This window comes from Cornus florida, unplaced genomic scaffold (genome assembly GCF_030987335.1).
Source record: "Cornus florida cultivar Cherokee Brave unplaced genomic scaffold, ASM3098733v1 CherokeeBrave_3.0.0_Hap2_Chr06, whole genome shotgun sequence".
In the NCBI taxonomy this organism is placed as follows: Eukaryota; Viridiplantae; Streptophyta; class Magnoliopsida; order Cornales; family Cornaceae; genus Cornus; species Cornus florida.
In genome coordinates, this window is record NW_026775576.1 from 83,403,569 (window position 1) to 83,427,861 (window position 24,293).

General features: G+C 34.4%; 2 protein-coding genes across 2 annotated transcripts; both read left to right on the forward strand.

Annotated features, from left to right (window-relative positions):
* The first annotated feature begins 280 nt into the window (after positions 1-280).
* LOC132312419 (transcription factor bHLH51-like) lies at positions 281-2,382 on the forward strand. Its single transcript, XM_059810788.1, has 2 exons — positions 281-671; positions 1,276-2,382. Exons 1-2 carry the CDS (start codon positions 375-377, stop codon positions 1,753-1,755), a joined length of 777 nt encoding a protein of 258 aa, XP_059666771.1. The 5' UTR covers positions 281-374; the 3' UTR covers positions 1,756-2,382.
* Positions 2,383-5,161: 2,779 nt separating this feature from the next.
* On the forward strand, positions 5,162-6,414 carry LOC132312418 (transcription factor MYB77-like). The gene has a single exon (XM_059810787.1). It carries the CDS (start codon positions 5,341-5,343, stop codon positions 6,241-6,243), a length of 903 nt encoding a protein of 300 aa, XP_059666770.1. The 5' UTR covers positions 5,162-5,340; the 3' UTR covers positions 6,244-6,414.
* Positions 6,415-24,293: the final 17,879 nt, after the last annotated feature.

Here is a 24,293-nt window from a genome sequence, read left to right on the forward strand (position 1 = left end):
ATTCCCTAGATCCATTGCAGATTTGCAGGTCAATTTAAACCAGGATGTCTTGGCGCTTATTGCATTTATGTGTGTGTAAATGTGTGTGTCACATGTTTTTGTCAATTGATGGTGGTGAGCCTCAAGATGTCCCTTAAGACCCTTTATGGCTTTCACTGTCAGTATTAGTGGTGAAATTTTCTTGTTGAGGTGACTGGTGGATAAGGCCAAACATGATTTTCATTTGACCAATTAAAGGGTACTGGGGATCACACCAATCACAATCAGGATCTGAAGATCACAGAATTATGAATGCACAACACAGTAGTAGTGGATGTGTATGACAAAAACAGATAAATGTGAGGTAGATCCTGAGAAAAGTTTGTTTGTTGGACATGGCAAATTGCTATTGCTCTGGTTGGCCTGAAGAGGCAAGTAATTGTTGTGTTCAATCCCAATCTGCAATAAACAAAGACACCTCTTTTCTAGTTCCATCATGGCTTCCTTCTAGCGACTCTACTCAATTCCAATTCCATGGACATCCTTCATGGCCAATACCCTTTGAAGAAGGTGGTACAGAAGATAGAGCTGCAAGCTCTTCAAAGAGCCATAGCCAAGCCGAGAAGCGGCGCAGAGACAGGATTAATGCACAGCTTGCAACTCTAAGAAAACTAATTCCCAAGTCTGATAAGGTAAAAGCTTCTCTCTCTTTTATCATTCATTTGTTGATTAAGACTCGATCAGTCATGAATAGTGGTACTAGGCAAACATGTAGAGCAACACTAGTATTTGACCTAAGAAGTGCAAACACACACATACCCCATAGGGATCGAAAAGGGAAAAAAATTCTACATTAAGTATATATCTTGAACGGAAAGTGCTTTACAAATATACATCTATATGATCCTGTTTTGATTTACAATATACAGATTTAGAAAACTGTGAGTACAGAGAGTGTGAAAAATAGACAATATCGCATTGCAACGTTTCAACCGCCTATGGGCCGACGAAGTTGTCGGCACTTAGATGTGTGTGGACTCCTCCTGCTGTGGTAAAGATTTTTCCTTACACTACTCATAAAAGAAAACTACTGCTATTACTAGGCAAACATGTAGAGCAACACTAGTATTTCACCTAAGAGGTTTTAAGTTTAACACACACATACCCCCACAGGGAAAAGGGAAAAAAAATTCCACAACTTTTTACTGCACTAAATTGCTGCAGCCTTATCACTTTATATTGTATCCTCCACAAAGAAGAAAGTGAAATAGATTATAATTGAATTTGTTAATGCAGATGGACAAGGCAGCTCTGTTGGGTAGTGTGGTTGAACATGTGAAGGACCTAAAGAGAAAAGCAGTGGAGGTCAGCCAAGGTTTCACAATTCCGTCGGACGTCGATGAAGTAACAGTAGATTGTGAATTTGACAAAGGTGGAAGCTCCTCCATCAATGGAGAAACAAGCAATGATGATGAGCAGCACATCTTCATCAGGGCTTCCGTTTGTTGCGATGATCGGCCGGAACTGTTTGCAGAGCTGACTCAAGCCCTCAAGGGGCTAGAACTGAGGACAGTGAAAGCAGATGTGTCCAGTTTGGGTGGTAGAATTAGAAGCATTTTGATCCTATGCACCAAGGATTGTAAAGAGAGTGTTTGCATGAACAATCTCAAACAGTCCCTCAAAGTAGTGCTGGGTAGGATTGCTTTGTCCTCCACAGTCTCGAACTATCGCATTAAAAGCAAGAGGCAAAGGTTCTTCTTGCCTTCTCATTGCTGATCATGTTCTTGCAAAAACTTTCAGGGCTCATCACAATCAAAATCATATAATTTTTTTTTTCAATCCTCAAATTTTTTCCCCGACGACTTACTTGGTCTATATGGTTGTTGTAACAAGGGTCATTTGTCTCACATCGGATCCAGATGAGAAATTGATTGGGTATAAATGGGTGGGTATGTAGCACTACCCAACAGTTTGAGCTTTTGGATAAATGGGCAAGCGCTCACCCGTTACAGCTGGTATCATAGTCAGACCCAGTTCCTAATTTGGTGTCACACCAAGCACCCATTCCAGAGGGAGTCCGGATTTGCAATCCGGGTAGGCAGGGTGGCTCAAGCTGCAATAAGAGCGTTGCAAGTTTCGAGTTGGAGTGAAGAAGACTAACAGCTAGAACTTTTGGATAGCTTTTGGTAATATCAGCGGAGATACTATATTTTTGCGTGCTTAAAAGGGATAAGAGGTTACATTTTATAACTAGATGGGCCAACATGATGATCTAGAATATTTGAATTTGATGGTTGAGTAATTACTATACTTTGTCTTAGTTAAACATGGTTGATTCTTACATATTCCTGGGACTTTTATTGATCCTACCTTTATTATAAAACCATGTTTTGTTTGTATTTATTTATCGATTGTTTAGACAACATTTTAGTGCTTTTATATGTGTTTTAGTGTTTTTATATGTGTATTACTTACTAGTATATATATATATATTTTTTTCAAAAAAAAAAAAATTTGTTTTTTAGAACTATGACTCTCAGTTACGATCTTTCAAAGGAAACATTATTTTTGATACAAAGATAGGAATATTATTTTTTATGATTTGAACCATCATATAATTTTTAATAATGATTCAACTTATGGGGTCGACAAAAAGTGTCCGTGATTGTATTTCTTATCAATAGAAAAAAATTTAAATTAAAATTGGGAAAAGACTTTTAACTGAAGTCTTTAATATAGCGATCATCTCTATCGTTGTAGTGGGATGGGTTTTGCCCATAATGAGTTTTGTTGGGCCAGCTTAATGGTGCTATAAAGGCTTCAATTCTGGTTGCAATAGGGTGATAGAGCCTCAAATTTGAACTCCAACTCAAACTCAAACTCAAGTTGAGCCTCTACAAAAGTGATCAAGCTTGGTTCCAACATTACTCGTTAAGTTCAAGTTGGTTGTTTGACTTGTTTAGCCAATTTCAATTCCATTTTTGAGCTTGAGCTCAAACTTGAGTTTCAGACTAAGATTGATTTTTTAAAAAAAGAGAAGTTATGAATCAACAATTTATAAGCAAATGGTATGTAAACAATCTAATTATGAAATATATATTTACGTGTTCACGACCTTATATGAAATCATGTAATTATTGTTCTTCAGCAGAATTCATAAATAAAGTTTGGTTTGAACTTTACATAGTATGCAAATATAGTAGCGATTGTCTCCTTCGAACGGAAATGCAACGATTGTAAAATGAGCGCTATTCACACTTCACTTTTTAATTATTGAATTCTACTAGTTTAAAAGCAAATAACATTATTATTCCTACCTTCATAAATAATAGAATAAAAAACATATGAGACTAGGGTTATGTGTTTTTTATTTTAAACATTAGAAATGGGATGTATTTGATAAAAAGAGAAGCACAAGGATAGATAACAATGACCTCCCTTAGATTTGGACAAATTACACTAGGATAGAATATTCAGCTTTTATTACTTTTGACCATCCTGAGATTTAGCGGTTAACGACACCTCCAAACGTTTTGTTTCCGGTAGACATAATGACCAAATTTTATAAAATGACAATTTCACATTTCCCTTTTATAAAGTGTAATATAATGTATTATAAAAATATAAGGGCATGTCAAAATAATAAATTTTGAATAGTTTACTTGTGTGTAATTTATTCCGATCTAATAAAGTTAGTATAATTATCATAAAAATAATAATAAGTTTAATAACAATAATAGCACATGAACAGTTGTGTACCATACAAATTTAGTTTTAAGAGTAATGGTAAATGAACGTTCACCATGCAATTGAGTGGGAATTAAATCAGTCCAAGTGAAACTTGTTATTTTTACTTACCACTATATATATATTTATATATATATATATGTATATATATAAACATATACAACACCCATCTCACCCATCTCTCTCCCTAACTGCCAGTAGCTCCTTTAGCGGGAATGAAACCGATAACCGTTTGGATATGATACGTCACATGTCCCCAAATTCAGTTTAATTTGTTTCCTCTGGTTCAAGTAGTTGGGTGGGGTACAAGTCACAATACTTTTATGTCCTTCAACCCAAACAACCGTTACATCAGTCAACAATAATCACAACCGTCTAACTTACTGGTCAACCATCTTATTGACCCCACCAAGTCCATCTAACTAAATTTAAATACTCCTGTAACACCTGATTAAATTGTACAATATGTACATCCTATACGGATGCACAATCCTACTCTCACACGCGCAACAAATTTTTTAATTGGTCTGTGATCATTGGTATAGATAAAATAATTTTTTTTTTTCTTTTTAAATTTATAAATTTTTCATACAATTATTTACGTGTTCATTGATTATTCATTCACCCAGATCTTATAATAAATTCTTTATGCACACACCACAAAATATATATATATATATATATATATACACACACATGAAATAACTAATCCAAAATTAACAAGAATGGATCCAAAATTAACAAAGTTTTGTTACTTTTCATAACCCCCCAACATTTTCCAAAAAATTTGCTACAAAAAAACTGAAAATTTTTGTTTTCTTAAATAAAAAAAATGAAATTTCAATTATATATTTTTTTACTTTCTAGAATAATGTATGCTTATGCATAAATTTTGCTACGAATAACATAACAGTTATAACTCTGTATGTCCTTAAATAAAAAAATTAATAAATAAAAAATTAGATTCTTATATTGCTTTTATTTTTTAAAAAAATTACTAAATATAAATTTATTTAGACCTATTGTCATATTTAATAAAAATATGAACAATTCAGATAAATTATAATATTTTTTATCAACTTCCGTGCTATTAAAACTATGAAATGAGACTTTTTCACAATTTTCTTAAAAATTTTCCATGCTAACAAAATGAATCTTATATAAAATTTATTTTTCTTTTCTTCACTTCAGGCTTAGTAGGGGCAATTGCCCCACTAATTTTTTTTTTTTCTATTTGTATTATATACCTAATAAATAAATTTTTTTAATTATATCCCTTTAAAATGTTAAATTTGCCTCCTTTAAAACTTATAGAAAAACACAACTATTCCCCTCACAATATATAAGTATACATACATGTATGTGTGTACTAGTATGATTTTGGAATTATTAAGGAAAAACCATAAAGAAAAACCTAACTGCCACAGTTTCGGAGTTGAATAACGTATTTGGACTTTAATACGAAAAGCCGTTATTCATTCAATCAGTTTAACAAGAGCAGTTATAACACATATCATCAACCCCATGCACTAGAGAGAGAAAGCTAACAAACACACACTCTCTCTATACGTATATTAGTATATATGTATATAATATATAGAGAGAGTAGTTTTGATGTGCGAGCAGTTCACGGCACATGCGAACAACTCCTTATTCAGACGGTTAAGCTTCAACATTACCCTTCACATACACATACATAAACCCTACCCACACAAATTTTCATCATTTCTATTCATTTCCAGTCACAATCGCAATCACATAGAAACCAATAAGATGATGGCTACGGACGGTGGTGATGACAAGATCAAGGGTTCGTGGAGCCCACAGGAAGATGCCACTCTGATCAAGCTGGTGGAGCAACATGGCCCGCGTAACTGGGCCCTCATAAGCACCGGCATCCCCGGACGGTCCGGGAAGTCGTGCCGTCTACGGTGGTGCAACCAGCTTAGCCCGACGGTGCAACACCGCCCTTTTACGCCGGCGGAGGACAACACTATCATACAGGCTCACGCTGTCCACGGCAACAGATGGGCCACTATCGCGCGCCTCTTGCCCGGCCGTACCGACAACGCCATCAAGAACCACTGGAACTCGACGCTGCGTCGACGCCGCCACTCCGAGGTTTCATCGACGTCGACCGAGTCGAACTCGGCGGTGAAGCGGCCGGGTTCGACGGCTGACTCGTCCGAGTTGGACTCGGGGGTGAAGCGTGTGCGATCTCAGGAGGCGGTGCCGGAGATCAACGGTGGGGATGGGGTTGAGACGTCGCTGACGCTGTCACCGCCGGGGGAGGGGTTGAAAACGCCACCCGGGGGTGAGAGAGAGGGGGAAGAGGAGGCACAGATCACGATGGAGGAGAAGGATAAGGATACATGGACGGTGGAGATGGAGGAGACATGTTTGGTGAAGATGATGCATCGTATGATAGCACAGGAGGTTCGGAGTTACATTGACAGCATAAGAGCCAAAGAAGGGTTCGGACTCGGGTTTGAGTCCATGGTCCGAAAGGATCCGTAATTCCAATACCTAACACTAAACTCCACGAGAATTCGGAGTTGGAATTAATTTTTCTTTTTCCCTTTTAAAATGTTTTAATTTTCCTAATCTTTTTTCATGTGAAGTAGAAGTTCACAAGCATCATCATAATGTAGCAGCAGTACAACTTATAAATGAATGTTTAGTCTTTAATGTCTTTTTCTTTTTTCCTTCGGACATCTATTTTTTCAAGCATCATATTCAATCTTTGTTTAAAAAAGACCTATTCTCCTCTTAGGTGTTGAATTCGAAACTCACAAATAATACGATGCAGGTGATTTGTGAGCAATTGTGTATACTAATTCAACTATTAAAATCTTTTTGAAAATTCTCATCTTAGTCTTCAATTCGAATCTCACCAAATAATAAGCCGTGATACTAGCATAAATTTAGTAAATTAGAGTAAGAATGACAGCACTCTTCCTTTGCACTCAGCCAAACGAGGAGTAAGAATGGAGTGAATGGAAACTCTTTCCATCCCTCCTTGTCTCTCTTTGCCCTCCATTTTTCATTTCCTCAAACCTAGAACATCAAAATGAAACTAGATTACTTACATACATTCAGATTAATACAAATCAGACACACCAACACCAGCAAACAAAGTAACATTTTCTGAAACCAACCATTGAAAGAATTAATCCCATCATTAAATGGAAAGGGCCTCGTGTTCTTATAGACAAATCCATGCAATTAAAAGAGAAATTTGTACCATCAAATGCAATGGAAATTACATTCAAAAACAAAATCAAATCAAATCACAATCACGTACAAAAACATAGTGGAATCACCATCAAGGAGTGAAATGTTTTGATGTTGAGTTTGAAATCAGCCATGTGCTATCCTATAAATAAATAGGACCACAGCATCCCTCATTTTCCCATGTGCTATCCTAAATAAATAGGACCACAGCATCCCTCATTTTCCCCCATCTCCATGCAAATTCCAGTACTACAGCACTATATCTGTTTAAAAAAAATATTGCACCCCTCTTAGAGATTTTACGAAATTTCTTACTCTAGAAGCATTAGAAATATTTCTTTAGAGTATTCTAGAACCCAATTCTGTAATTTTAGAAGCCCTTGATTTGATTACACTTGTATTGATTTTAGTCATACATTTTCCAAAAATACATTTTGTAGTGATATTAGGTCATTAGAGTATGGTGAATCGTGCAGTTTTTAAACTTTGGTACAGTTTTCAAAATTTCTTTAAATTAATTGACGTAGTTTAACACCAACAGTAGATTGGTTTTTAATATTATGTGTCAGTCTGTAGTAAATTCAACTTAAGATAACTTAAATAATATTTAACATCCAAGTCCAATTAACTTATTCATAACTTACTCTTTCTCTCAAATCGTGAACTTTCTATCTCCGATGTGAACCAACTTAACCACGTAGTGGCCATGTTTGATTACTCTGGCGTGAAGTATTCTTGTTATTCCAACGGATTCATTTGTAGTTATAAGCACATTCATGCTTATATTGACCATGAATACAGACAAAAATCTAAACGTGATCACCGAATTAAATGACAGTTTTTCTTTGCGACACTTTTCTATTCTCTTATGCACATATTGTTTGTTATGGAATTCTACGTGTTTAGAGAATTGCTTTATAAACCTCACCGTGACTTATTGTAATTTCATGGGACGCGTTAATAATAGGGTTAATGAGATCAATGTGGTTTATTAAAAAAAAAACAACATAATTCTTTATATTACAAATTTGATAATATATATTTGCTGATGTATAGGGTAATTTATATTTCTCTTGTATTCTTAATTTTCCATTTAAACTGGTTGAATGATCTGTTCAGGTCACTTTTTCTACTAGAGTAGATGAAAATCTATTTTAACCATATGGGTAGTGATCAATCCTTTTTTTCTTTTTATTAAAAAAACGAGATACTATAATAAGGAAGGAATCCTTTTTTTCTTTTCATTAAAAAAACGACATACTGCAATAAGGAAGGATAGGTTCCATGGAAACGTGAGAATATCCACCCCATGCCATTGAATAATGAGTGAATGTCATAATTAAGAATTCACTGAAAAACCGCAAGTAACTTTCTAGGAGCATCTCAGCGCATCCCTGTTTGGATAATATCTGAATCGGTAGCGAAGCAACGTCCTTGTTGTAAACAAAACAGGCTACCAAAAGGCGGCCCAACACAACAACAAGAAAAAAAGGCCCTGAAGCCCAACAATAACCCGAAGGCACAACCACCTCTATATTACAATAGAGAGGCAAAACCAAAGAGAGACACAGGGAGCAAGAGCAACACACAGAGCATCACTCAGCTATAAGCATTGGTGCTTTCAATAACCAAGCTAGGAAGTTGTTGAGTGTGCGCAACGAAATGGTTGTGGAATAATATGGATAAATAATCTAGAGGGATGGTTAATAGATTCAACTTGTTATTTTATCCAATTTTTAATTATTTTAATTTTATCAAAATAAAACTAAAATCAAACCACAAACAAAAAATAAAATGCAAGTAAAGTAAATAGAGTTTGAGAGATGACACCATGATTTTATCGAGGAAACCCCAATTGGTAGAATAGACCAATTGTAACAGGAAAAACCTCGTTGGACTTTTTAGTCATAAGATAAACAATCCATTATGTTTGAAACAAAATATACCGAACTTTGACTCAGGTGTGAAATTGTGATCGCTTCACCCCTTTTCTTCTATATCTGAATTTGATGAAGAATGAATGAATTCTGCTTTTCCGGAATTTCTGAATCTTCAATTATGCTTCAATTCCGATGAGATAGAGAACAACACTACTAAATCACTCTTGTGTTTATATGTATGCTCTCAAAAATAAAATCAGATTAATTTTCTGAATGAATAAAAAAAATATCTCTCAAAGATGGCTCTCTAATAGATCTGAATTTTGTATTCAAAAGCCGTGAATAAACCTATGTGTATGACAAGGTTTATATAGAGTTTAGAATGTCCTAATCCCTTTGAAAATATAGAAAATTTCATGCGTAGGACTTAGAAGGAAGTTTGGTTCAAAAAGAAAACAATCAGGAAAAAAGAAAACTGGAAGTTCTGATATTACTGGGACTTCTTGAACCGGTTCAGCCCCCTTAAATCGATTCAAGATGGTCAGTCTCGAATTCAAGATGGATATAATGTAAAATATTCCTTTAAAACTTCCAAAACCCTTTCTAAATGTTCTTACTACCTCTCAAAACTTCATAAAGCATTATTCTCATCATCTCGGAGTGTAGTATACCATGAACAATTGAACTTCTTCAAATCCGCATCCGATCTTCAATCTTGAAATTCTAAACTGGAAAATTACAACTCGATCGAACTTACTTTGACAACGAAATTAACCAATATACAATATATATATTTTTCACAATCTCTCCAAAATATATATTTCACAAAAGTCTCCAATCAGCAGGCATAGTCCGAGAAATCCTCGAATATTTGAACCTCAAGGAGAGCAAACGGCAACTGATGCAGTCCTCAATGAGCTTCCAAATGTGTACAATGGGGTAGCCTCGGAGATGCAAAAAAGTGGGCATTGTGTATATAAAATGTAAAAATAATAGTGTGTGGTGGTGTGATTGTGTATATAAAATGAAAAAATTGATTGTGTATAATAACGTGTACAATGCAGACAATGGTACATAACAACAATTTAGAATATTCAAAACAAGTGTAGAGTTACGTTAGCAATTGTGCAAGCGCTATCAGCAATTGTACTGATGACATACCCCAACCAAATTTACACTTGTAAATAAATTAAACATTTGTAATGTATCTAACTATTTGCATTAATCTCATACATACATGACGTCATCATATATCAGAGTGTCTGATTAAAAGTTTACAATTTAAAATAAACTATAAATCCACCACTTGCAAGTTATAAGAAAACTAAACCGTTAATTACAAGTCACAATATAAAATTCTACTACGATATTTACATTTTATACAAAAGACGTTCCATTATTATTTTTCCCAACCACACTCAAGACTGTAGAACTGGCGGTAGCAACCCAACCTGATACCTGAAAAAAATATAGATATGAAAGGAGTGAGCTTAAAACTCAGTGAATGCAATATTACTACATCAGCATAATTATCTGATAACTTTAATTAAACTTCATTAATATATTTCAGGCATTAAAATTTAGTACTCTCCTTTTAGGTCAGAGTATAGACCTTATATAATATAGTACTTTCTTTCTAGGCCAGAGTATGGACCTTATTTAAATATAATACTCTCCTTCTTAGCCTGGACCTTATTTAATATAGTACTCTCCTTCCAGGCCAGAGTATGGACCTTATATAATATAATCAAGTTATATATATTTTTCTTCATTTCACATAAACAGCTTCCATACTTTAATTCAACACATCCAAGTGTAAACTTCTAGTGAGTATACTCACCTTGGCTACTCCCCCAATTTGTTCACTTATCCTTTGATATGGTCGAATTTGTTTGCTCCTTTTCCTTGCCTTTAATGTAATCTGGTAAAAAATTCTCCTTAATCTCCTTCTCTTATTATTCTCATTTCCCTCTTTTCTATTTTGCTCTTCTTCTCTGTCTTTTCTTCTTCTACAGCTGAAAATCCCACTGTTCTTTTCTTCTTCTTCTTCTTCTTTTTTTTTTTTATTTTATTTTCTTTTTTTTTTACTGGTTAATTCCAAAGCTTCCAATCAAAAGTATTTAAAAATTAATAATTAAACACACACCAACTCACCTTCAACTGCACACACCGCAGCAACACATGTTCCATGACTCAGATATGTATATACATATATATTTTATTTTAAAAAGAAACTTTAAAGACAAAATGTTCCACCACACCTCATTCTTATCAATCCTATATATACATATCAATCTGTAGCTACGTGTTGTGTGTGTGGGTTAGTGTTGGCAGCTCGCAGCTTCTTCTTTAGTCACTAACATAAAAACCATAAGTTTTAAATGTAAAAGTATTAAATATAATAATATATACTAAATGTATTCATCAATTCTGACAATTTTACTATTTATAATCATCAACTAGCCATCACATATGGCATCATCATACCAACATGTAACAATTTTCGTTATTTATTTTTCTTTTCATTTCTTTTTTCATTCACTTGGCTGATGCTACTTTAACTCATAAGATTTAACACAAAATAAAACTTCACAAAACAGTCCACATCATAAAATATTCATATATAAATCATGTCAAATTATAATTAAATTATACTAACGAAATTAATTTTATATTAGGGTCTTACAGCTGATGTGGCCTTACACTTCATACAAAGTGTAGAATGAAGTCTGAAGCTTGCTCTAGGATGTTCTAAGGATTCAGTAATTTATTACACTTCTTAATTAGTAGTTGATAATTACTTCGTATAAAATAATTACACACTCACAATTATTACTACTTCTTTATTGACTTTTAAGTTCTCTTTGACAGCAATTTTATTTTGGTTTTATCATCAAAATCTAATTTTCCCTAAAATATATGAATAAGTCAATGATTCCTCTTTTAAAAATAATTACGGAGGTTTTTGAGTATTTTCAAGAATAACTGTATCATTCATTTCTTAATTGAAGAGGCAAAAAAAATAATAATAATAAAAAAAACTCTAAATTAATTAAAACAATGGCTTTACCAAAGATTAATGCTAACTCAAGGACTACTGAATTGAGCTTAGAGTACAACTGTTACAAGTGGAACTTGACCTACATCGGATTTGGATTGGGGTTGAAGTGTATATAAATGGGTGGGTATACAACACTACCCAACAACTCGAGTTTTTGGGTAAATAGTTAAGCGCCTACTTAAGTGCCCGGTTCGGATGGTGTCCAGGTTTGGGCTCAGGTAGGCAAGGTAGCCCTATTATAAAGAGGGTGTTGCCCGAATGCAGATGGAAGAGAATGTTCCCATTTGAATGGGGGATTAAAGTGTGTATAAAATTACAAACAGTACTTCCAATCCCACATCTACTCTTCTTATAGATATTTTAGAAGAGGTCATTGAATTGGATATTTAGATACATCTACCCTTCTTATAGATATTTTAGAAGAGTTTATTGAATTGGATATTTAGACACATGAATCTAGAGACATTTAGATACATGAATCTAGAGATCTCTACTCTTAGATTTAGAATAAAATAGAATTTTTGGTCTCCTTGTAATTAACTACTGCAAAAGATCTCTACTCTTAGATTTAGAATAAAATAGAATTTTTGTTCTCTTTGTAACTAACTACTGCAAAAAAGTTATATGTAAGTCTTCATGAGGAAAATAGTTTGTAGTAATATCTAGATAAATTAAGATTTTATAATTATAGAGAGTTATGTAATTTAAAGTCAGAATATTAAGATATTTTAAAAGAGTTTACTTAATCTTGTGATTGCTTTTCTTCTTTGTTTGCTTGTGTGTTTAATTTACTCTTAGTTGTTTAGCATTTTCGCCACAACAGTATAAGAGCATTTGGTTGTTTTGCAATAGAGTGATCTCCTTGTAAAATAAAAAATAAAAAATTAGTTCAAAATATCATAGAATGAGGCTATCAAAGTTAATAGTGTAATTTGGACATACAATCTTCCTTCAAATAATTAAATTCGCATCTCTCAGTACATGATCAGAACAAACAGACAAAGAATTTACGAAAAGTGTCATAAGTCAACTTCATAATAACATTACTCAAAAGTAAAATTTAATTGATAAGGTGAGTTGGGGCCTAAATAACTTTTTGTGATAAAAAAGAAAAAAATCAAACTAAAAATAAACTTTTCTTTGTGATACTAATTGAAAAAAAAAAAAAAAAAAATAGAAGTTCATGCCTATTCTAATTTTGAACTTGATGTCAATGGTAATAACTACTAGCAACTCTGTTTGAATTAATTAAAGAAACCAAAATGCATGGTGTTTCATGAACTTACTGCCTCATTTTGCAGGGTAAGGGTACTCTTGTAATTGCAAAGATTTTAGATAATATAAATATATTAAAAAGGGTAAAGTGTAAAAAAACACTTTACTAGGAAAACAATATGCAACCTTTATTAATTTGGAGCCATCCCTCGTCTCTTCTTATTCTACAAACATATTTTATACATCGAAATAGTAAAAAGTTGAGAATAATTGGTAACATATAGATCAAATTTATCCTAATATTTTAGAAAATTGCTTCCTTTATTTATTTTTACACATTACAGGTGACATTGTATATTTTATATAAAAGAGTGTTTTAACAAACTGTTGGAGATACTATAAAGAGTTGAGACATAATTAATGCAAAAACTATATTTTTTATTTTCTTTCTCTTTTTTGGATTATCTTTCCCCTTGTCATTTTTTTTTCTTTCTTGTTGGTTGTTGTTTGAAGGGTAAAGTGCAAAACACTCTCTAAAACAATTGCCCTTTTGCAAATAACCCTATTAATCTAAAAATTGCCCCCCTAAACTATTGATTTGTCGCACTTAAGGACAAACCCATCACAAAAGACCATTTTACCCTTTCTCGTTAAATTTATCGTTTCTTATTAAATTATTTTAATTATTTTTCTCTTATCTAATAATAATTATGCCATTTATCTTAATTTTATTATTAGTATCAAATTATCATAAAAATGAAAAAAAAATAAATAGATTTATAATTATATTTTCTAATATGATTAACTTATAATTAAACTATACAATTTTATGTACGTGGGACATAAAAAATATTAATGACATTATCTTAATATTTACTTGCATAAATTAGTCAAAGTTTTTCGTAATCTTATAAGATGCCATGAAAATTATCGATCTGTCATTGAAAATATACGGCATGCATAAACCATATACAACTCTTATTGTCACGCCCCAAAAATTCTAACACAAGACCCTTGTCTTATACTAAAATCTGGTCGGTGACTCATCTCATTTGTCTACTACAATCCATGATTAAATCAGTAAGAATACATTTTATTTAATAATCCATCAATCCAAAGGAAATTTATTACATCCCCAATAAACAAAAATTCCACCAACAATGAATCTTATTACAAAGTTTTAGCTAAGAAATAATAATAAAATCAATATGTGGAAATTTGAAAAAAAAAATCTCCATCTCCCATTGAGCCTCCTTTGCAAGGTAAATCCATGTGCACCTGAAAGTAATAAAAGGGTGAGCTCACAAGCTCAGCAAGAAATTGCTGAACACTATCATCGTTCAGCAAGCTAATCCTTACTTATAATTCATATATATATATATATATATATATATAAGTGACCATGAAGTATCTACTAATCATCGTCATTCTATAACATTAACTCAAACTGTGAACTTGTAACTCATCTAGAATTTAAATTACTAAAATTCCATTTACCTCACATGAGCCCCTGACTCTCCTCAACCAGTTGGCATTCTAATGCCATTACCTCACATGAGCACCTGGCTCCACTCGAAATAAATGGTGTGTAACGACCCGGTTATTTGCCTTCCTTTCATTTTTCCTGAAATTTTACGAATGAATTTTTTTCGTTTAATTTTCTTTTCTGAGCTCTGTTTCGTGTCGCTTAGTGTCATCCCGAGTGCTCAGAATTGGTTTCTGAGACTCTTTCATGTGAATTGACAACTTCCTTTGAGGATCGAGTCATTTTCGCATTTTTCGTTTTTCGGACATTATGCGTTATTTCGTCTTTTCCCTATTCTGTCATTTTCCCTATTTCGTCTTATCTCCGTTTGTCAGTTTTTGGCACAACCTCACTTCTCATGCTTGGAGTTGGTTTTTGACTTCACGTGCCTTCATCTTGAATGGTTTCCTTGAAATAGGTATCTTTACTTTTGCAAGAAAGTACTCTGGTTGCTCCCAGTGTCCACAGGGGCATAGATGCACAATTCTTCAGAATCTTTTTCATTTATTGAGGTGTTTTTCGTAAATATCTTTTGAAGATATTTTATTTCAGGGGCATCTAAGAAAATATTTTCCAAAAGATATTTTCATTTTGGGGCAATTTCGCAGTTAACCCTTTTTGTATGGGCCATTGTGCAATTAACGAAAGTTATTGCAAAAATGTCTCGTCTGGAGCCTGGATCCTCGTACGGGATTCATTTTCACTTTTCGTTGACTCGTAAATTCATAGAATTTCCTTCTGGTCATTTTTCTCCAGTTTCAGAGTTTTTGGACCCGGTTGCCGCTGAACTTGTTTGGGGCATAACTTTCTGCTCAGGACTTGGTTTTCGACGCCGTTTCTTCTGTTATTCATATTTTCTCATTTTGAATCTTTTTTGTTCATGGAGTTTTGCCGTTTGAGCACGTTTGCCCCTTTCGGGACACTTTTTGAGACTTACTATAAATATGGGACTTAAGAACAAAAAAATCAGATTTCTTCTTCTTCTTCCTCTCCCATGGCCGGCCAAGCTCCCTACCATGGCTGCCACTTTCTCTCTCCTCCTTTGATCCACTTTTCTTTGATGAAAAGTTTTCGGCCTTAACATTTTTGTTCGCCTCGTCGTGCTCTACCATTACCCCTTATTAGAAACCATTTCTGACCAAAATTTGAGTTCAGGATTGAGGTCAAGTTTGGATTTTCATGGGGCTTCTTGGGGATTCATATAGATCGTGTTGTCCCCGACAAAACCTAGGAGTTTCGTTAGATTCGGAGCCGTTTCAATTCGGTGGGGATTTGGGATTTTCATCTCAAATTGAGGTAGGAGGTGTTATAGGTTTAATTCTTGTTATATAACATGATATTGATACTTATACAACTTGATTGCATGCTTAAATATGAAATTTAGAGATTTTATTATTTAATTTTCTTGTATTGGATTTGATTTTCCCGATTTCTTATGACTTGTTTTAAACATGTAGCATGGCAATATAATGCTTTATAATATGGTCATTGACATATATTAAATTGAGGGAAATTGAACGAGTAATAAAGATTTTATTTAATATTTATCTTGAATAAAATATTAAATCATATGGTCTTAACTAACTTAAAATCAATATGCGTTAGTATATTAAATTAGGCCTTAGCAAACTCTCCAATATAGTTGAATTTGAAAGTGATTGGAGGTATTTTGAAAATTAGTAATTATTAATTAATTTGTCCCGAGTGCACTATTCACTTTATTTGAATTCCGACTTAATATTGTTGATTTACATGACATATAGCTTTACATATATTTGATTTAGAATATTTGGTTAGGTTTTGAAACCTTTTATTTAATTAAATTCCATATTTAAGATTTAATCCTCATGGTGATATACAATTTGGAATTGTATTGTGGCATGCTAGAAAATTAAGTTTAGGTATAGTTGTTCACATATATTAAATTGGGATTAATTGCATGAGAATTGCAACTTTTAATTTATATTTAACTTTAGTGAAAGTTTAATTCACATGGTATTAAATTGAATGAAATAAACTTGTAATGTGATATTACATTAATTCTTGACATGTTTTCCAACATAGTTTAATTTGAGAGCATTTGGTTAAGTTTGAGAATCAAGAGATTTTAATTAAAAGAATTAATTAAAATCTATTTTGTGGTCCCATTAGCTTAATTAAGGTTTTAACTTGATATTTGTATTGGCCATGACTTGTTTACTAGTATATATTAATTTGGGACAATTTGAAGTTGTTTTAGAACATTGGGATTTAAATTAGCATGACTTAATTAAAGTTCTACCTTGTTGTTGTATTTAAACTCATGAGCTTATGTTTTCAACATTGAATATATTCTTATTTTGCGTAATGATTTGCACACTTCATATTTAACATCATTCATGCATAGCGTGTAACGAATCCCACACTGAAGATTCGACATTCATTATATCATATCAGTTGTGGATATAGAGCATGTATTGTATAGGTTTCCAAATTTGGTTGTGCTTGGTAGATAGTTGATTATCTTGCATATTCCTGTTGATATATGTGTTGTTGCACAACTTGTTGATTTTGAAAATTTGGAGATGTCATTGTTTGACTATGGATAGGATGTGGTTCTAGTACGGAGGATAGTCCCTCTATATAGTCTAGTACGCACATAGGGAGGTTACCCATGGGCTAGTAACCCTAAAGTAACTATGTTGTCGGTCTGATCCGGCGTGGTGTCCGAGTATCCACTTTGTTTGATTTCACATTTCATTTTCAAGTTGATAACTAGATGATGTTGTAACTTGTTGTTTCTTATTTGTCGTTCCATTTTAAGTTATATGATGTTAACTTTGCGAAATTGTGCTTTATGCGTTGTATTGGAAGTTCCAATGTTGGTTAAATTGCATCGATATTAAAAATTGTGTTTTGACGTTCTAACAAAGCTCAGGATTGATCGTATTGATTCAATTATAACATAGACGTTAGGTGGCATGACACACTTCTGTTGTTTTCGTGCTTTAGATTCCAAGCTGATAGCTTTAAGAAATTGTATTTTATTGCCTTGTATAATATGCTTTTATGTGGTTAGACTGCATTGAAGTTGTAATTTGTGTTCAGATTGTTCAGCATGGCCTAGGATGATTCCTTAGACTTATTTAGAACATAGACGTTAGGTGACATGATCACTTTAGTTGTTTCTGTATTCGAGATTGCAAGTTAATACTTTTAAGAACCTATATCTTGTTGCTTTGTATAACGTGCTTCCATATTGTTTAAATGGCATAGATGATGTGATTTATGCTAGAAACACTCTAAGGTAGCTTAGGATGCTCCCTGAGTCTCATTTCGATATAGACGTTAGGTGGCATGAACCCCTTTAACATGTTTCACCTTAAGGTCATAAATTTGTAAAATGCTAGATCGATGCATGCTCATCTCTTACGAGTAGCTTTATGTTACTCACTCCTACGATATTGGGGCATATTTCAGGTACGAAGACTTGGTTCGTGACGCCTAGCATTCCTTGGATGTTGTGTAACTTTCAAGTTTCCATTTCATGCGAATGTTAGCATGAAATGTCATTTTGTAGACTTATATGTCAAAATATGTATATTTGATTCCATGTATGTAATGTGTAATTAAGTACACTCCTTTCAATGCATTTGATATGTATGAGATGAGGCCGGAGGCCAATGACCATTATATTGTATTCTATGTACTTTTTAATTTCGTGGAATATTGTGAAAATCTTGAAAAATCGCAAGTCATTGCTTCACCATGGTTGCATTGGGTATGGGAATTCCATTCTCATTCTTTCATAGCGTCTCATTAATCTTGTATGAAGTGTGGCCAAGGGCCAAACGGTCAATTGACTCCGTTTTGTATTTTTGGATTCCGAGTTTTCGTTCAAAGTCCCATTTTTGCCTTTTTGCCCGTTGGGGGGGGGGGGGGGGTCGAATTTTGCATCGGCTATATTTTTAAGCCACGGAACATTGTAGCGCGTCAAAATAGGTATGTTACGTTTGCGTGCATAGTCGTTTCCGGGCAAAGCTACTTCTTTTGTGAAATGAGCCTCCTACGGACTCATTTTACACTTTTGTTGCATAATCTGACCTAAGGGTATTTTGGAAATTTTCTTTAGGAAATAAATTCCGTTCTTCATATGGTCACTTAGAAAATGTGATTTTAGGGGGGGTTTCTTCTTTGTGTTTTTCCAGAAAATGCTATCTTGGTATCAGAAATCGAATCCAATGTTCAGCTCTCAGTTTTTAAATTTAGCAGCTTTTTGGACCATTTGGACCAGTTTTCATGGAGGGGAATTTTGGGCATTTCACATCGCGAGTCGCATAGAAAACTTGATTTTGAGGGGGGTTTCTTCTTTGTATTTTTTCAGAAAATATCATCTTGGCCCTCAAATTTCTATTTTTTCCAGAAAAACCCCTGCTGCCAGGTTTTTAGGTCGCACCCTTACTGCCTCTTCACATCTAAACGGTTGGATGGGATCTCGTAACCAGTTAGATGAGTGTGGGCAGAGTTTTTGTCACTGTTTTTAGCCTCCTAACCGGTTAGGAAGGTCTCCTAACCGGTTAGATGTTCATGGGTTGCCTCTTTTGGACCGTTTTGCCCCTTCTTCTTCCGTTAGCCATATCTTCTTCATCCGGACTCCAAATCAAGCGATTTTTGAGTCTAAGTTCATTGATTTTTCGTTGTCTTTCCAATGGTGTGCTCGGTGGCACCCACTTTTAAGCTAGAAATGACAATTTTTTCCCTAGGTTCAATCTTGTTTGTTTTTGAAACGTTGCTTCCCCATTTGATTCCTTCCGGTTCCGTGACCTCATTGAGGGTCATAATGGTGTCTTAGAGCCATGTTGTATCTCTAGAGACTGTTGTTTTGTCTTTTGCTTCCGCACTTCGGATCCGTTATCGGCCCATCTTTCGGTTCATCATTGACGCAACGGGTTGAAAAACTTGGGCCGTCACATGGTGTGAATTGCAGTCCCTGACTACCAAATACACACATGTGGCTGGGTTGTACGTCTACTAACCCAGGTGGCCCCTGACCACGTTCACATACTAAGGGCACCTTTAGCCTATGGCCATAACAAAAGAGTAATTCACTCTCGTAGACAGTCCTTGACTGCGCACAACAAACTCATCATTGGGTAAGTCCCAGACTACTGTTCCAACTTATTTAATCACTTCAATTAAACACTAAATATATTTAAATAACTCCTGCTCATAATATCATAAGTTAATCAAATACCTTAATTAATACCAACATACCAGTATTAACTCATAGTCCTAATTACAATAAGTTGCAAACTTGTATTCTAAATTTCAACTTATTCTGCCAAAACTTATTCTCCTCCATTCCGTAAGCCCATTCTATGGTGGTAAAATTTCCATTCATTTAATCAAAATAAACCATTGCCTTGCACCAAGACTTATTCCTCCTTATTTTTATCCAATCAATTTGCATGTCTATTGTAGCAACCCACTCCACCACATGGTCTGATATTGTCCGCTTTGGGCCTGAGCCGCCACGGTTTTGCTCTTGGGCTTCACCCCAAAAGGCCTCATACCAATTGGAGATAACACACTTACATATAAACATTTCACCTTTCCTCTCCCAGGTTATGTGGGACTGTATACTCGTAGCTCACCAGTGTAGTAGCCTATCAGTATCTCTCGCACCCGCCCACAGGGTCATCATAATCCACCCCCTTGGAGGCCTGACGTCCCTGTCGGCACACTTCCGGCTGGGTTAAGCTCTGATACTACTTGTAACGACCCACTCCATTACATGGTATGATATTGTCCGCTTTGGGCCTGAGCTCGCATGGTTTTGCTCTTGAGTTTCACCCTAAAAGGCCTCATACCAATTGGAGATGACACACTTATACATATAAGCATTTCACCTTTTCTCTCCCAGGCGATGTGGGACTGTGTACTCATAGCTCGTCAGTGTGGTAGCTTGTCAGTGTCTCTCGCATCCACCCACGGCACATCCGCCCACAGGGTCATCACATCTATACTTAGGATTTCATTGCCACACAAGTACTGAACAAACCAATCTTAAAAGTCAACACCCATTTGCATAGGCCATAAATATATCAATGTAGTCACGCTATTGATATCCAACAAATATGTTGATTAAAACCAAATACCATATAAGTACGAAAATCAACAACCAGTGGTATGATAATTGAACACCCACCTCTACTTATGTAAATAGATACCTGCTATATATATATATATATATATATATATATATATATATATCCATCATTTATGTATCTATCTTAACATGCGAATTATGTAAAATATCATTTAGAATCCATAATTCATTCAACTAAATACTTCCTCCAAAATCAACTATAATCACATGTGCCTAGCTTACCTCATAAGTCTGTACGTAATCTCCAACCCACTAATTAAAATAAATTATCATCAAACTTAATAAATCATGAATAATCATCTAAAATCCAAAACACAAATATACACAGAATTTAAAGCAAGAATTAACTTGCCTAAAAATAAAGTCTGCTAAAGCTTCTTCGCTTTTTTGAATGACCATGTCGAATTTCCAGAATAGTATCGTAGGTATGTTAACGTAGGTAATGCAATGCCGATACACTAAGTCCAGTTATACAACTAGTGGTTGAGTTCAATAAAAATTCTTTAAAACCCAAACTGAACTAAATGATAGCGTTATCTCCGTGAAATAACCTACGTCAGATAAACTACTCAAATAACCTAAGCATTCATTATCGCAGTTTTATCTCCTTTATATATATATAACACAAGTAAACTAATAGGAGTGATAAATCACGGTTGTTACACTTGTAGTGAAAAAGTAACTATGATCACTTAAAAAAAGAATTAATTAAGAAAGAAACTGAATCCTAAACAAAATTTTAGTTTGAACATGATGGATCTTCTTCGCCTTGTTCTCATGACTTCTTTGCCTTGTAGTATATATTCGGAAAAGTACTACAATTGAATTTGATTCTAAGTACTGCCAAAAAAGGTCTACTCAAGTATTGGACACATTAATTGGTGGAGTCCTAGCCTCTTGATGTGTGTGTGTGTCTGTAGTGAAGTAGCATGGGGTTTGAGAGGCTTTGTTACCTGATCAGACCGGTGGCTCGTTCCCATGCATAAAAGACTCCAACCACCACAAAATAACACTTGTTTCATCAAAGCATACATGCATCCCTCTCCATCCATTATAAATACCACATTATAAGCTTCCTAAAATTTCATGAGGCTAGGTCTTCTTGTAGACTTAATGGAAAAAGTGAAGTGCCGTGTAAAAGATACAGAAATACCTTGAAAACTTTCTACATTCTTTCACAAGAGGCACCAACATAGAAGCCACCTGAAAACCACCTTTTTAACCTTATAAACTTTACATCATATTATATATATATATGGACCTGAGGGCGAGGGGTACAAAATGGTGGTACTGTTATTTTTGTATGTTTTGGACCATGTTTGGGGCTTGTAGATCCTGAATCCACCATTAATTAATTGAATGCTGAGTCCAACCTTGTACTTCCTTCTTAATTCCACCATGGTAGTTAGTCTACTTATTTGTTCATGCTTCCATACACAAAGCTTAGTTTGTGTACGTTCTCCCAGGTTGTGCCATATAAAAATGACGTTAATTCCTCGAATGAGAAATTTTAGAATTCATAGAAAATGTTGGCTTCAGCAATCAATAATCAGCAGCTGATAGAAAACTATGAAAGTCAAATGCATGCAAAATCTAATTTGCCCATGTTGGGAGCACCGAATTTGTCCATTGAATTTGAAATTGTAAGAAAATTAGTTAATTTTTTGAACTAATTAATTTCCTCCGATTTCAAAATTTCAAATCCAAGGTGCTCCCAACTGCAACACCTGTGAGCTTAATTTGCTCGTCCTCCCTCGCGGGTTCGTTCGTGATTGGGTCTCCTCTCCTGCTTCAGAGCTGGGTTCCTCCTCTCTCTTGCTTAGTTGTGTTGTTAGCTAGTTTTTAATTTGCTCTCTGGTTCTAATTGTAACGGCTAGCTGTTTTTTAATTTTCGAGTTTTAATATTGTTGGGCTTGCTTTTTGCGGCAACAACCCAACCCAACCCAATAATGTCATCAATTTCTTAAATAAATTTTACATATAGTATTGTGCAAAAAGTGTGATTTTTTAGTTGAATTCCACAATAATGTAATCAGGAGTGGCACTCTGGGACTCTCTCGTATGAGTCGAAATCGATCTATCAGGTATCAAATTCAGTTCACAAATCATTCTTTAAAAAATAATAAAATTTTATTGCATGTTACGAATGACATCTAAGTGCATGATATGAATGAGGCTGGGTGAGTCTCCTGTGAGTTTGTTTATTTTTTTCCCCCAAATTGCAACTTTATGTAGCCCTTTTACAAGTCTTGCGTGAGAAAGAAGGAATGCAGTAAGGAAATAAAGAGTACTTAAGGGAAAGAGACACAGTATTTATTAGACGGAGAAAGAGTATTTATGAAGAGAGGGAGAGAGAGAGTTGGTTTATATATATATACATTTATTTATATGTTTACGTTGGTCTGTAGATTGAAGAACGGGAGACCAGAGAGACAGAGGAAGAGGACAACAGAGGGAACCGATAGCAGAGGGTTAGAGAAGGAAGTTGGCCGAGTCGGAAGCATTTTCCGGCGAGGTTTTATTTTGGGTTTATTACAAATTCTTAAGACAAGTCATTGCTCTTCTCTTCCGTTTTTGAATTCATAAATTATTCACTTCTCTTTGCATATATTATTGTGCTATCCAAACCATGCTATTATTGTGTACTTTTTATAAAAAATTAAAAAATTATGAAGTAAATTTGGATTTTTAATTTTAAATGTGTAGTATATGTTGTTAGTGAATTATATGCTTCATTTATGGTCTAGGAATGTTATTTAAGATTTCCGAAATTTTTAGAATTTTTTTTTTAGAATTTCTGCGCCATTCAGGAGAAGGTGGGCTATAGAATCTGGTGTGGTGCGGTGCGGTATAGTTCGTTACGGTGCGTGCAGAATAAGAACTACTGATGCGAATGATGAAGTTAATAATGATCCAATGTGACGCGGACATGTGAGCTCTGGCCAACAGAAACGCGCCACGTGTCTTAATGGTATTGCGCCACCTCTTCCAATGAGAGTATGCCACGTGTCTGACACTTAGTCTTCTAATCCGGTTTGCAGCTCAGCTTATTGTTTTGCCTGTTTTGTGACACGAAATTGGAATTGCCATAACTCAGTCATTTTAAATTTAAATTGAGTAATTCTTGAGCTCAAATTTAAGAATTTTTCGTCAGCTTTCCAATGATCTCAATGCTATTTTTATGTTCCTATACTAAGATATTTATATTTTAGTAAGACAATATCGGGAAATTATTTAAAATGAGATGGAGTATTTATGAGAAACCATTTTTATAGGACTATCACAAAACAAACTACAGACATGAATGGGAGCTGCTTGAGTCTGTGATTCGTCCTCAGAAGTTAGCTATGCATAGCATTGTTGGAATCATCCTCCATGAGCACCGGATTGCTACGTTAATGCATTTGATCATACACAACTGTTGTTGGGTTGTTTTGGGCTATAATGCTCTTTATTTTCCCATTGGGCCTGTTTGTTTTTGAAGTAAGCAGTGGGCTAACTACT